Source organism: Chelonoidis abingdonii, chromosome 3, assembly GCF_003597395.2.
Source record: "Chelonoidis abingdonii isolate Lonesome George chromosome 3, CheloAbing_2.0, whole genome shotgun sequence".
NCBI classification, from domain to species: domain Eukaryota; kingdom Metazoa; phylum Chordata; order Testudines; family Testudinidae; genus Chelonoidis; species Chelonoidis abingdonii.
In genome coordinates, this window is record NC_133771.1 from 84406363 (window position 1) to 84422175 (window position 15813).

At 39.6% G+C, this 15813-nt stretch overlaps 1 protein-coding gene across 2 annotated transcripts in view; it reads left to right on the forward strand.

The window, feature by feature from the left end:
- PRDM1 (PR/SET domain 1) overlaps positions 1-15813 on the forward strand; it is a 119187-nt gene that overhangs the window by 79143 nt on the left and 24231 nt on the right. Inside the window, exons 1-2 of one of the 2 annotated variants that reach the window (XM_032783580.1) lie at positions 12194-12264; positions 13855-14103. In XM_032783580.1, coding sequence (XP_032639471.1) covers positions 13921-14103 — 183 coding nt within the window. In that variant the 5' untranslated portion in view covers positions 12194-12264; positions 13855-13920. Of the gene's footprint in view, positions 1-12193; positions 12265-13854; positions 14104-15813 lie in introns of those variants that run through there. The other variant, XM_075063859.1, reaches the window with a different exon arrangement.

Sequence of the window (15813 nt, forward strand, 5' to 3'; positions counted from 1 at the left end):
AGGACGAGAAGAGGAGGAGGAAGCTGCCTGATTCAAATGAACATAAGAACGGCCGTACTGGGTCAGACCAAAGGTCCATCTAGCCCAGTATCTGTCTATCAACAGTGGCCAATGCCAGGTGCCCCAGAGGGAGTGAACCTAACAGGCAATGATCAAGTGATCTCTCTCCTGCCATCCATCTCCATCCTCTGATGAACAGAGGCTAGGGACACCATTCTTTCCTTTTTGGCTAATAGCCATTTACGGACTTAGCCACCATGAATTATCCAGTTCCCTTTTAAACATTGTTATAGTTCCAGCCTTCACAACCTCCTCAGGCAAGGAGTTCCACAAGCTGACTGTGCACTGTGTGAGAAGAACTTACTTTTATTTTTTAAACTTGCTACCTATTAATTTTCATTTGGTGACCCCTAGTTATTGTATTGTGGAATTAGTAAATAACTTTTCCTTATCCATTTTCTCCACATCACTCATGATTTTATATACCTCTATCATATCCCCCCTTAGTCTCCTCTTTTCCAAGCTGAAGAGGTCTAGCCTCTTTAATCTTTCCTCATATGGGACCCTCTCCAAACCCCTAATCATTTTATGAAGAGAGGAAAAGAGCCAGATGTGGAGGGGAGAATACAATGGGACAAGGAGCCAGGGGGTTGGAGAGATGGAAGTTGGGACTGGAGACTGGCAGACTCGGGGAGAGGGACCTGGGAGTTGGGAAGAGACTGAGTTTGGGTGGACATGGAGACTGGGACCAACCACTGGGGACAGAAACTGGGACCAGAAGCCAGGAGGAGAACTCTAACTGGCTGGGCAAGGAGACAGAAACTAGGAGCTGGGGGGCAGGGGGCACTGAAAGCCAGTAGTGGGGCAAGAACGGGGGCTGGGAAAGACTGAGATTGCATGCGGTGCCAGGGGAACATGACTGGCTGGGTGAGGAGACTGAGAGCCAATGGAGCAGGAGAAAGGAGGAGAGGGAGAGGGAAGACAAATCTGAGAAAGCCAAGATGTGAAGGGGGGAATTGGGACTGTCCGAACAAAGAGACTGAGGCAATGAGCTGAAAGGGAGGGATCGCTGGGATTGAATGAAGAGCCCTGGGGAAGAAGATTGGGATTGGGAGTCTGGAAGGATGCAGAATGTGAGTGGGGAGGACAGGTGGAGGTCAGCATGCAGTAGAGAAATTTATTAAATGAGCTGCGGGGAGGTGGGGGGGACTTGGGAGTGGCCGGGCAAGAAGACAGGGGACAAGGACCTTGTAGGTGAGGAAGGAGAAACTGGGAATGGTGTCTGGTTTGCTGAAGTGCTGAGCACTCACAGCTGCTCATGGAGTGAGTGGGAGCTGTGCTTTGAACGTATGAAGTGTTACATATTGCTAAGTACTCTAAAAAATCAGGTTTTAGGCATCTCAGCTTGAGCACTCAAAGTTAGTGGATACTTTTTACCTTTATTTCTGCATCCTTGCTCAATTAATAATGAATAATATTCCCTCATTTTCCTGGGATATTGCGAAAATAAATTCATTGATATTTTTGATGCACTCAACTACTATAGTGACAAGTGTCATAAAGCTCAGAAGGAAATTTATAATTCTATCTTCATAGCATGGTTTGAATAGTGTGCAGTTAAATAAGGCCATACACTGAGTAGCAAGGAGAAAACAAAATTTTGAAAAGCTGCTGATTTAATTGAGCACTATCATATACATGTATGCAAAGAATTAAAGTTACACATGCAGCTGTATATCCGGCATTTCCTAACTTTTCAGAGCTTAGCGACCTTAATAATGTTCTTTTGATGTAGTTTTTTTGTGTAATCTTATTATATAACATGGCTTTTTATATTGTTTTACAAATCTGATGGCTCATTCAATGTCTTTATATAACATTGAGTCAAGGCAAGAAGGCAGATGAAGGAGAAAAATTAACTTCTGGAAGTTGAAAGTTCTTCCTCTGTGTTTTTGCAATGTGCTCTATGTTGAAACCTTTTGAAGTCACATTTTGTTGCATTCGACGAAGTGGGTATTCACCCACAAAAGCTCATGTTCCAATACATCTGTTAGTCTATAAGGTGCCACAGGACTCTCTGCTGCTTTTACATTTGTTCATGTCTTTCTGCTCAGAAAAATACCCTTGTGCAAATAATGTTGACTTCCAATGGAAATTAAATCAGTGAACTAGAGAAATATACCTATCATATTAGAAGCTGTACACTTGGAGCAATGAGTGTAGTAATAAATCCTTTATAAAAGGACTTTAGCTTTGTTCGTTTTATTTTTTATCTCACTTGTTGCTGTAGTTTAAATAATTGGTGAGATTGCATCTTAAAAGATATAAACTGAATGAAGTAGCTATATAATTGGAATCTAGAATATTCATTCAGTTTATATAAAATTGGAGTTGAGAAAATGTCACATAACAGACCACTTATTCAATTCTGGTCTTTCCTTCTGCTCATGAATTTTACTTTTGCAGATTACAGATTTCACACCTTTATTCAAAAATTTAGCTAAAAAACTTCATTTGGTCTGCTGGTATTTGTGAACAGTTTGTTGCATGTACTGTATTAAAAATCTGAACTGTCTTAGTTTTGGCTGGACACACTGATATGTTGTTTCTGTTTCCTGATTGCATTAGCGTCACTTCTAGAATTTTGTTTTAATTCAAATACACATTTACTAATTCAAGATTTGTTCTGGGCAAATATTCTCTATGAGCCTGATCCAGAACCCAAGGAAATCAAAGGAGGGGTTTTCATCAATTTCACTGGGCATTAAATCAGTCCCTATTTGATGTTTTTGTGACATTCCTGACATTCAGCTAAAGTGTTGGTGGAAAGTGAATGGAAAGCAGGAGCAAACCCAGCATAACAATTTTTGAGGCATTAGCCGTCAGTGCTGTGCCATAGGTCAACAGATAGGGAAAAGGACAGCTACTCAAACTGCAACCCGTATTTTACATCTCACGTTATATTTTTGGGTCACCGAATAGTTCAATACAGAAAAAATATGTAGCATATGTGTATTAGTGTGCATAATAGGCAAGGCAACTGTACACTAATATATCAGTGAAAACAATAGTATGAGACAGTTGAGCCAACAAAGGCATTTTAAAGCTCTACATTCAGAGCAGATATTTTAAAGTGTGAAATAAGAACTATTGTTCATATAAAACAATGGGGGCAATTAGGTGCCAAAAGGGTATTGTACAATGTTTTAATTTACCTTCATTTTAAACCATCTTGCATATCTTAAAACATTATGACAATCAAAATTATCAGGCCACCGGAATGAGAGGAGTTTGTTTTGTTAATTGCTCTTGCTAAGCCTAATTACTGCATGGGGTGGAGTAGATGTAAAGGGGAGGGGAAACCTGCTAGCAAGAGGAAATTCTAAAGTCCTAGAAGCTGTTTCAGGGAGGGCTAGATGAGAATGAGTGTGCGAGAGTGAGAGCATGGATGTGGTGTGTATGTGGGTGTGCATGTGAGTGACAGACATTCCATAGGGACTAAAATCCTGGGATGTATGAACTGGAGACTGGGAACCTGTTCCAGGTAGGTACATGGGGGTACTGCTAAACAAGGAAATGTGTTGTTTTGTATTTGAGTTTGTGCATTAACTAATATTGTGTAGCATTATGACTACCTATTTTAATGTTAGTTTCTTAGTTTCATGATTAGTTTTGTGTTAGAGAGGCCTGCTAAATGATGTGCTGTGATATCAACTCTTGATATTACTGAGTTGCTAGGGTTAGTTTGATTTATATGTAGCTATTGATCTATATTGGCATTGCATATTTCCTTTAACCATTTTTCCTTATCACCGTTACTGTAGCAAAGAGACACTTCATTAAATAATTGTAATAGTTTAGAATGAGTTATAATGAAAAGTAACTTCCAAAAAGTCTGTAGTGCTTGATATTGTATTGATTAGTTTGAACTATAAGTAGACTATTATATAACAATTATATGTTCTTCTTAGGGTATGTTACTGTACTTGTTTGCTGCCAGGCGGCATTATTGGGTGAAGGGAGGAGACTAGAACAGCAGAGGAGTCACACTCTTGTGTTTTGTTTAATCATAATGTATGCTTTCAATGCACTCTTTTAGTGACATGAATTAAATGGTATTATAATACAAGAGAAGAAAATGCTACTGTTGCAGCTATGACAATTGGTGGTTGGGTGACTGGAGTAGGTTTGGAAATCAGAGGCTTTTCTTTGCTTACTGGAGATACTGGTGGGCAAATGTTTACTTTTTCCTTAGCATTTATACTAGTTAATGTGTTGCATCAGATAAATCTATTTATTATTTAGATAAATCTGAGTCCCTCTTTCAGCTTGATCCCTTCCCTCCCTGGTTGACAAATGGCTTGTGTTTGACACAGTTTTATCAGTTGTGCCCCTGCTGGGTGCTGCATGCTTGCCTGTTATGCTTTATCATGAAAAGTGAATTATCTGTAATATTTTGTTTCCATTCTAGCAGTTGGCAGGCCCCTAGTATAAGGACTGATTTAGTCCTCTCTAAGAAAAGTTTGTCATCTTTCTTTGCAATGCCAAACTGTTATTGTATAGGGCAACAAAAAATTGATAGCTTTCTGTACTGCAATCTGCTACTGTCCTGCTTTTTGTTGGGGTGTTTTGTTGTTTGTTATAGCTACATATGCTAAAATGAAAAACTAAGTGGACATGTGCAATATCCTAAACTGAAATCTCAAAGGCTTCGTTTGTTTAGGATGACATAAATTATTTTGTGGGGGCCTCTGGTATGTTTTGAACTAGGTATAAGATTACAAGCAAAAGGGAAAGCATCAGCATCTTAAAAGTAGAAATTGTCTAAGGAAGGGCTGTCAGGAGAGGGACTCTACTGACTTATTTCAAGTTGTCTCCAAATACTTTAGGAATTAATTAATATTACTGGAGTAGCTGTTTCCTGCGTTCAGCTGATACAATCTACACTCTAGTTTTTGTTTTGTTTTCTAAAGGGTAACCTGGACTCCAGTTTTAACGCTTACTTGCATTAATACAAGGATGATAAGCTAAAGTTAAAGTTAAACAGACAGAGACCCCTGAAGAGTGAGGTCGGCCTCTTAGGCCATGGCTACACTGGTGCTTTACAGCGCTGCAACTTTCGCGCTCAGGGGTTTGAAAAAAACACCCCCCTGAGCGCTGCAAGATACAGCACTGTAAACCCTCAGTGTAAACAGTGCCGCAGCGCTGGGAGCGCGGCTCCCAGGGCTGCAAGCTGCACCCATAGAGGATGTGGAGTACGCGGCAGCACTTTGAAGTGCAAGTGTAGCCATACCCTAAGAGTTCTGGAATTTAGTGTTATATTTTACATATAGAATGTGGAAAACTCTTGAGTGAGGCCTTTAGGGCAGTTTGTGAAGAGGTAAAAGAGGATCTGCTAGATATTTTAACAGATGAAATTGTTGTGAGGCAGAAACCAGCTCTGTGTGGGTGAGTGAAAGATCATTATCAAAATGATTTTAAGGGATGTTAACTCTGAATGTTCTAAAGACAGAAATAATATTGCCAACTTCGAGTGTTCAAAAACCATGTCAGGGCCTAAAAACTCATGAGATTGGCTGAAAACTCATGAGGGTTAGGGTTTTTTTTTGTTTTGATGTGGGGTTTTTCAACATTGCTCTTTGAGTCGTTAGCATTCACATTTTCAAACTTTTCTCTGCCACAGGAGGGCTAGAAGCATACTTAAAAAAATATTTGAGTCTCTTGTAATAACATGACATGGGGCTTTAAGCAAAACGCCAAATATCATACGACTCATGATTAAATTGTGAGAGTTGGCAACACCGTGAAAGGACCATTCCGATCACATAGTCCGACCTCCTGCAGAATGCAGGACATAGATTTTATTCAGTCATTCCGGCATCTAGTCCAACAAGACCTTTTCCTTTTTTTAAAAAAAAGAAACTTAGACAGGAGTTGTACCATCTATGAGGAAAAGAATCTAGGCAAGGCATTCAGCCTGGTAATGTCAACAAAATAAGCAAGACAGTAGCTACAAATTGCATCTCTGAAGCCCACATAAATACCCACAAGTTTGGCAGCTAAGATTGATATAGTGATTTGAATTGTCAGTGTGCGTCTGCTCCGCTTGTTGAGCCTAATGAAAAGTAGAGTTTAATCACGGGTGTGCCAAATTGAGCATGATTAGCTGTTATTGCAGATTAGTGCATTGTCTGGAGCTTCAGAATTATTGATCTGGGTGCTGTGTTCTGATGTTTTCCTTGCCCTCTACACTAACCCTCCTCAGTGTTTAGAGGAGGGGAAGTGGAGGAGGAAAGAGGTCCAGATGGGAAGAAAACAGGTCCTGAAAAGACCACATAGGAACTAGGTCAGGTACTCTGGAGATTAAAGAAGCATGCTTCAGCCCTGTGCGCAGGAGGCTGGGACAAGTCGCATACAATTACGAGGAATTAGAACAGCAACAAGTAGTGCAGATTTATCGGCTTTAATTGTCTATTGTCAGGACAGAGCCCTTCTTGTAGATCAGGCCGCAGCCAATGCCTTAATACCTCTAATGGACTCTCTATTGTGGGATTATCTCTCCTAAGGACAATGTCTGTCTTTAAAACTAGTTGTGTTTTTTTGTTTGTTTTTTTTAATAGCGTCAGCTCTTGGTTTTTCTTTGATTTGTTGCATTCTGCAGGAAATAGCTGAGAGCCTAGTGTTGCTGTTCTGTCAGCAGCAGTATTCCTTTAGGGGAACTGAGAGATATCTATTGAACATTAACCCCCTTGTTCCACCTACTTCGAAGAGTCCCATCAGGAAACAATAGCCTGTTGATAAAGAGCAGATAAGCAAGGACACATGGCTTAAGAGTCTCTCTGCTCTCTCTATTCTAAAAGCTTTCCTGGGTTTTGCAAAGTAAACATTACAACATTCAAAGAAGGATAAGGTGTCAACTATTTGTTGTGTTTAATAGCAGATGAATTCTTCTTCCCACTCCACCCTGCACACATCAAGTACACAAGAATGAAGACTCACTTTACCACTGTTGAATATGAAGAGGCAACTATATGCTTTATAGTGAATAGCAAGTGCAAGTCCATCTTTTTTAGAGCCCTTGTTGCCATTCAATGTTAAGCATATAGTTGCAACTTCAGATCCCTTCAGCCATAAATGAGTTTATTTCTACTTTAAGCTCCTTTACGGTGTGTATTTTTTGTGGTGTTAACCTGTTTTGAATCACACTCTGGGGACCAGCTCCACAGCTGGTATAAACTAGCATAGCTTCATTCACTGCAAGAAGAATGGATCTGTCTCTTTTTCTCCAATGTGTCTGTCCCCACAGTATCTGGCTGCCTAAGCACTAGTTCGGTGGTTCTCAAACTTTTATATAGTGATCCTTCACACAGCAAGCCTCTGAGTGTGACCCCCCTAATAAATTAAAAACACTTTTTTATATATTCAACACCATTATAAATGCTGGAGGCAAAGCGCAGTTTGGCTTGGAGGCTGACAGCTCGTGACTCCCCCATGTAATAACCTTACAACCCCCTCAGGGTTCCAACCCCCAGTTTGAGAACCCCTGCACTAGTTTAAATAAAAGCAAAATTGAACAGGAAGGAAAACTAGGCTCTGCCACACTGTAGTTTAAGTCACTGTTACTTACTTACTGGGGGCTGTGTGGAATGGATCCTGAAAAAAATCATAAGCTTAAAGTTAGGAAAAAAGCCTTGCTGGGTTTAGCATATGCCTACTCTCCCAAGACAGTCATCCCCCAGTATATGTGCTCCCTCTGAGAAGCTCCCACATGTAGGATGATCAGATGTCCCAATTTTATAAGGACAGTCCTGATTTTGGGGACTTTTTCTTATATAGGCATCTATTACTCCCCACCCCCGTCCTGATTTTTTTACTCTTGCTATCTGCTCACCCTACCCACGTGTATGATACCTCCCCTGTGATACATCTTCCATCCCTTATGGGATATGGACATTGGTCCTTTTATTCAATCTTTTTTCTCCTTGTTCTCTCCCTCACTACCCAGAACTCTATTTCCTTCTCCCCATCCTAACACTAAAAGAGAAGTCATATGGCATGGTCTCCCCTGAGATTTCTTCCCCAACACCCTCACCCTCGTCTGCAGAAGGGAAAACTACAGAGGGATAGCCTCTTCCAGCCCATCTTCTTTCCCTTCCAGTGCACCCACACCAGACAGACATAAAGGGGATGCCTTTCACAGCTAATTCTTGCCCTCCACTAGGAAAAAGATGTACAAAAGTAGCCCCATTCAGGCTGATCTCTTTCCCCCACTGAAGGTCTCTGAGGCATTGATTCTGGCTTCTTGCTGCTTCAAGAGAGGAACCTTTTCCCATAAGTGGTTGATAAGGATTGTTTTGACTTGATCCTAAGTAATCTGCACTATATTTGGTTTTAATAAAGCCCAAGTGAGAACAAGAAGTAATAAAATATTTTAATTTGAATTTTTTTAAAGGGGGATTTTTTAAAATAGGTGGCAGAACACTGAAATAAAGAGAGAGATTCAATCTTGCACCAAGCTATAACTGAGAGCAAACCCAATAGTGCTTCTCTTGTTATTGCACTGAAGAGTCAGAAATAAAAGGAAAGGAATTTGGAAGTCTTTCAAGGTAATGACCAACGTTCTCTGTAATTAAAGGCCATCCCTGAAAGCTGTATATATTAATTCAAAAGCCTCCCAGCTACAATACATGCCAGACTAAACTTCTGGCAAAAACACTCCATGTAGATTTAAATTAAATTTAATTTCTATCCTTGTAGGCAGCATCACACTAAAGTAGTCTAGGATGTAGAAAGAGCCTCTTTAGATCATATTTTAAGCCTATAAGTGTGCTTCTGCAAGGTCAGGATAGTATGCAGTGAGAGTACCAGGTTTTAATTTTAACAACTGCAAATTTCACTGCATGGTGACCACTTCTCCTTCCTTTGTATCAGCTTCTGGTCAGGTTTTAAAAAAATGCAGGTAAAACTGAGTGGGAGAACTAAGAGGAACAGCAACTTGAATATGGAAGAAATCCTTCTTTGGACCTTACTTCTAAAGCAACTTACAAGAAATGTGTAGTGCTCCAAAGGCCCCAGTTATTTTCTTCAGAGTAATAACCACAGTTGGTCCCCAAATGTTTACCGGTGTGAAGATGTCTACATACAGGAAGTGGGAAATGGGGTTGGGTCTGGTTATTACTATTGATGTGGTCAATCTGCCTCTGACCTTTGTTTTGGTAAGGAAGGGGAAGATGTGAAAATGACTATGCTTTAATCTCTTGTGTGCATTTTTATCTCCCCTTCAACTTTCTAAAGAAGTTTATTCCACTGGAGCCAGCTTCTCAGACTCACTCTCCCTCCCTCCTTTCCTCTTTACTTACACAGTCTCACAGACACAGAGAAAATAACACAGCAGCTGAAGCTGAGTAGCATCAGTTTGTTGTTGAGCTGAAGTGGTGATAGCATCAAAGGAAATGGATGGGGATTTCTGAGATCAGAGCTGTTAGGGCCATTCATGATTTGTTGCCAGGCTGAGAGCTACTGCAAGAGAGATCTGCCTGAGAAATGCTGATTAATAAGGTAATTGAGGTTTTCTATGAGCGAGAGGGGAAAAAATGAAAATATGACTAAAAATGTTCTTTTTGAAATGAACATTTTGAGATTGCAAATTCCAGACAATAGCAGCAGCTACTGCTATGAACGATTTCTATACAAATGCAGCAAACTGCCAGTCGAGTAAGATGGCTTTTTATGTGTCTCTGTAGGGAGGAAGGTCAGAAGGTCAATGTCTATTTTTTTTCATGGTAAAGTTTCCTCATGCTTGTTACTTTAATACAAAATCTTTACTGTTCGTCTTTATGTTCATCTCTGTTTTCCTTAACATGAGAAGCGTATTTAGTTTTATTCCCAATCATTAGAACAAGACCTACATGAAAGTGAAATCTCATCTCCTAAACTACTGTAGTTTTGCTCTCAGGCCTTTCTTAGTTCTGCTAAAACACCTGGAGCTAATTTCAGGGTTGCTTTGCTCAGTGCCACAAAACTATTTGAAGTGCGTATGCTCCATAAATTCCAGCCTGCTCCATCATCTCTGAAGGTGGATTAAAACTGATTTGGATTGGTGGCATCCTCCTGTCATCCAAATAAATATTTGGTTTGATTCAATCTCTCTCCTTCCTCTTCCTCACTGAAAAAGTAGCCTCATTTCCTTGAGGCAGACTTACCTGTCCCTAGTTTTCTTTTACTTTAAGTTGATCAGCCCTTGAATTGTGTGTGGGTTACCTTAGAACACACAGGGGTGTTTTTATGCTGATAAGGAAGTGAAAACACTGAAACATCTGCATCTCAGATTTTGTGTGCATGTGTGCGTGTGCAAAGAACCACTTCAGTATGACTACATTGTTTTTCTGTTCTATGTGGTGTGACTCAGCATCAGTTAATTAACCCAATCAAGTAGGCTGGATTTCTCCTCTTCCTATTTCAGAGCTTCCCTAGACCTCATTTTGGATGTGCCTTGGTTATACCCTATATATCCAATTACATTTATACCCATCAGCACCAGTGCCCTTGCCACTTCTCTTGTGGCATTACACACTGGTAGCAGTTAAGCCAGGACACTCGCTCACAGCAGTTGCCCTACTTACATGCCCTACCAGTGGCATGAGTTCTGCATTAGAACATGTGGAAGGTCTTTACACAGATATACTATTCTCAGCATTGCAAAACCTAGAGAGGCAAATAATCCTTTCCACCCTTCTTTTATCAGCAGAACTGGGGGGTGGGGTGATGGTTAGAGGGAGGTGTGTACACACGTGAGATTTCACAAAATAGTATTTTTCTGAAAAGAAATATGAAACATCCGCATAGGCCTAAACACATAAATATGTGTTTGTGAGGGGCGGGGGAAGTAAAACATGCTGCATCCTTAGTAAAAGGAAAGAAATTATAAACATGTCTGCAGATATGAGGCAAGAAGGAAAAGTAGGAGACTTGCCCTTCAGTGAGCCAACTGGTGTTTTGTAATAGGGTGGCTGACTATAAATGGAATTGTGCATCATTGTTTCTCCAATCTAGAGGATTCCTCACTGAAGAGACAGGACCACTTGAAGGAAGTAAGGCATCTGGTTGTTTTGTAATGAGAAGCAGGAATGCTCTTAATAATAAACAAACAGGACATTGTATGCCATCATCACAGGATGTCCTTCCTTCAGTCACACACTGACTTGGAGAGAAGGAAAAAATTGACAAGGGCTCAGGGCCCACTAATTAGTATACCAATCCTCCTTCCACTAGCAGCACACTCCACTTGAATACTGTCTAATACAAGGTTAGGGCTGATTATTTTTTTTTTTGTACATATTGTACTTAAAATTTGGTGCATGAATTTTTTTTTACTATGTTTTGTTTTGTAAATATTTAATAAGCTTCCCAATTTATTACTTAGAATGGAGGAAGCAGCTATCTTTTTTAAAATTTATGTATTTTTCCTAACTTCCTTACTAAATATCAGTGTAAAGAGATTTAAACGTAGAATTAACTTGTAGCCCTCATGTTTTGTAAGAAATAATTTAAATCATTGGACTCCTGAACTGTATCAAGTAAAATACCACAGTTGTTTAGATTTATTTGTTGGAAGCTTTAAACAATATTTTTATATTCTCTAACCTGGAAAGGACTTTACTTGCTAGTTTAATGGCACCTCTTTAATTAATCTAGATGGGAAAATTAGCTGTGTCCTTCAGACCTCACAGTTCAAAATAGTGGGTAAATTTCTAGTAGAAACTAGATGAGCCATAATAATACTAAAGTCATATGTGTGCTTCATGTGGAAGTAAGGCTGGCTCCAAGGGAATGCTAATATCCATATGCAGTCAGAGGAAAAAAACTGTGAAATGTTGTCAGAAAGAAAAAAATTCCCCTTGGCTAATCTCCCTATGAGTTGCAGGTATAGCCCCACCCCCTGCTTTTGGCAGCCCTGACTGTGAGTAAATCAAATGAGTGGATAGGAAATCTGAAACAGGGAGGGGAAAGGAACAGGCTGCCTAGTTAACACAGAGACTGAAAGTATTGTTAACACTCAGCCCTCCAGTGCAGTAAGTGCAGCAGCACCTGTCTGACAGAAAAAGAGAGAGAGGCACCAGCAAAAGGAGTTAACTCTCTAGGTGTGAGTGAGTCTTCCTCTAACATACCCAGTGGAAGGAAGAGAAATGTTTACTCGGTAGATATGAGCGAGACTTATCTTAAACGTGGAGCTTCTCTTTGGAAACATTTGTGGACTTTACCTTGGTAAGGAACTTGATTCCCTTGTTTCCCCCTGGATCTATTATTGACCTTTTTAGTGCTGTGTCATTCAATATATTAATCTAAACACTTAGAATAAATAGCAAACATTTCTTGTTAACCTTTTCTGCATTGATTTGGAAGACCTAGATATTAACCCTTTCACTTCTAGATGTAACTGTCAGTTCACTGGAGTTTCGATATTAGTCTTTATTTTCATCTTGATATTTAGCTGATGATTTGATTTGGCTATAAATTAGACCAAAACTTAAAGAACCAGTTTCTTACACTCTATAAAACTAGTGGGAGGCATTATTGTAAAAATATGTCAAAATTAAATGTTGTGATGCAGCATAAATGGGGTAAACTTTGTAAAGAACTTTTTTTAAATGAATCTACATTATCCAGAAAGAAAGTCTTGGTGTGGTTACTGGATGTTTTATTTTAACTAGGAGTCAGAGATTGACAGGGATAAGTTCTCTGTCCTTTCCCCTCAAAATGTTTCTTTTTATCTTGTAATCTATTTTTTTTTAATTTTGGGTTGGGGGAAGGAGGTAGAGGAGTGAAGGGAGGAAATTCCATAATGGTTGAATATTTTTAAAGGGAAAATTTGAGTTTTTGATCCTGGATTTGAAAACCATTTACAACTACCAGTTTAAACAGCGACTGCATTCTTTAGTTCTACTTATCTTGCAGAAAGATAGGTATTACAACATCATCTGTCAATCTGATATTGTATCTGTCCTAAATAGAAATAGGCAGTCGAGGATTTGATGGAATTTTCTCACAAGGACTCTATCTAGTGCCTTAAGCATATAATTCTGTGAGATGTCATCAAGACAAAGAAACATAAGGATTTTTTTAATTTTTATTTATTTATTTATTTATTTATTTATTGGTCCAAGTGAATGTGTTCCAGTGAATTGTGAAAAGTTGTTGCTGCAACACTGTTGGCAGGATGTCGGCTTTTTCAGCCTTCCATGCCAAAGGATAAGAGGACGTCAGAAGGGAGCCAGGTTGTTTTGAGAGTTGTTTGTGTGTTGGAAGCCGGTGGGAAAGTTCAGGCTTCTCCATTTGGAAAAGGCTAGGCTGGGTTCCGCTCTTCCAACATGCGCTTTCCATTTTTAGCTTCGCTCAGACGCAGACAGCAGCTCCTTCCTCTTCCTCTCCTTGTTTGTGACACTTTTTCTGAGGCAGCTTTTCCACAGGCACTGAGTGGTCTCGCGGCCATGACCCCAGATATTCTAGGGTACAGTATTGGCCTTGCAGAATTTCTGCTGTGAGGTGTTAAGAAAAGGATCTGAGAAAGGTAATGTAGATGTTGATCTTAGGGATTTCCCCTCATTCTTTTGGTTCCCTTATTATTATTAATTATTATTATTATTATTATTACCAAGGCTGGCATTTTAAGACATTGCTTCAGTAAAGGCAACATAGTTTTATGCCGCTTTTTTTTTGGCTATTACTCAGCTGTACCAACTGTACTGCATACGCTTTTAAAGTGCCACAGACTGCTGTATTAGTCACACTGTCTCAAAGGAAACCACAGAAACTGAAGGACAATGAGGATTAAAATATTTTTTTCTTCTTTTCCAGGCTGCTGCACAGTGTAGCTCGGACATTGTGAGTTCCCAAACGCTGGTGAAAGGGACAGAGTGGGCAATGAAAATGGACATGGAGGATGCTGACATGACTCTGTGGACAGAGGCTGATTTTGAAGAGAAGTGCACATACATTGTAAATGATCACCCCTGGGATCCCAGCGATGATGGAAGCACCATAACTCAGGCAGAGGCGTCCTTGCCAAGGAACTTGACTTTCAAATATACATCGAACTGCAAAGAGGTAAGCAGCCGTCTGCTGGGGAAGGTTGGAGCCTGACAGCCAAATCACAGTGCTTTGGAAAGTGACCAGTTCATTACACTTCCACACTCTAACCACCTTTAAAAAATGCCACTGGCATTTTAGACAAATCCTTATAATTCTTTAAGGAACTGTAAACAAATAATCCATCACTTCCATGGCTAAGTCACACATCCCTAAAATTGGTTCTGTACCAATTAGCAAACAGTTAAATCTTCAGGCAACTTACATGTTTAAAGTGTGGGTCATCCTGCGTGCCAGTTTCTAGACTGCTGTTGGCCAGTCCATCCATTGCCTCTGGCCTAGAGATTAAAGTGCCTCAGTTGTACAGTAGCTTTGAAAAGAAAAAAAATATATAATTCCTGGAAATGTGTTTAATCATTGTTCTCTTCTTTTATGAAATTCCTTTATTCTTTTAAAAAATGACAGAGTCCTGTGGCACCGTATAGACTAACAGCCACAGGACTCTTTGTCACTTTTTACAGATCTAGACTAACACGGCTACCCCTCTGATACTTTATTCTTCTAATGAATTTGCTTTATTTGCAACTTCCTAAATTCTCAAAATTCTGGCCTACCTATTAATGAAGTGATGGTAAAACTATTGCAAGATTCACATAATACTATTCTGTGTCTGCATGCCTTGAATTAACTATCGTTTATCTGGGGCAATACCTTTACTTGTAGCTAGACATGCAAGTATCCTTATCTCTGAAGCGGGTACATTCGTTGTTGATGGTTGTTTCAGAAGGGCTGGAAAAAAATGAGCCTGGATGAGCAATTGGTCATGTGTTTACTCCATATACACTAGCTATTATAGCTAGGTGTGATGTTCAACAGGGTAATAATCCTAGGAACAACCCTTAATTTCAACTTGTCCTGCGATTTGTGGTGGAGCAGCTATTACCTGTGTCACTACTATGGCTAAATATACTGACCACAGAGCTAAAAAGGGATGTAAATTCATTATTGTCTAACTATCAAATGTGTCCTCCCAAAATAAGTACTATGAAGATGCATTTGCTTGTTTAATCCTGTTTATAGAAATAGGGCCAAATCCTCAACTGAAATAAACCGATGCAGCAGAATTCAGCCCTACAGGGCAGGCTAGAATGCATAGTGGTTTGGCAACAGGTTAAGGCTAAACATCAAGGTGGAGGGGAGAAAGGTTATCCTCTAGAAATCTGAAGGGGAAAAGGAAGCTTAAAAAACCAGAAAAGCAAAAAACAAAAATTGCTCCTTGTTTGTGGGGTTTTTTTTAATTAAATATTTTTGTGGTTTGGGACATGAAGCTGTAACTCTGTGATTAACATATTTCTATATTCATTCTGGGTTGCTGACATGAATATGCAGTTCAGGATCATTCTGATTTGTAATTTTTTAAAATTTGTTGAAAAGGTTTTCCCAATTCTTTCTTATAAAATATGTCCAATTGGGATCCTTTTACTACAGGGGGTCTGAATACAGAACATCCTTTTTTTGTTTACCAAAGTTCCCCATTGTACTTGGCTTGTGCTGAGCAACACATAGAGTGAGAAATAAAAGGAACTTCTGATTCCTCTGATTTTATTCTGCAGCTCTGAATGAAAGAGCCAATCTGATTATCCCCATCTATTAAAGCTATAGGACTTCATTTATAGGCTTGTGATCCACTAGTCACTTCTCAACATAGTGAAATAGTTGCAGATCGCA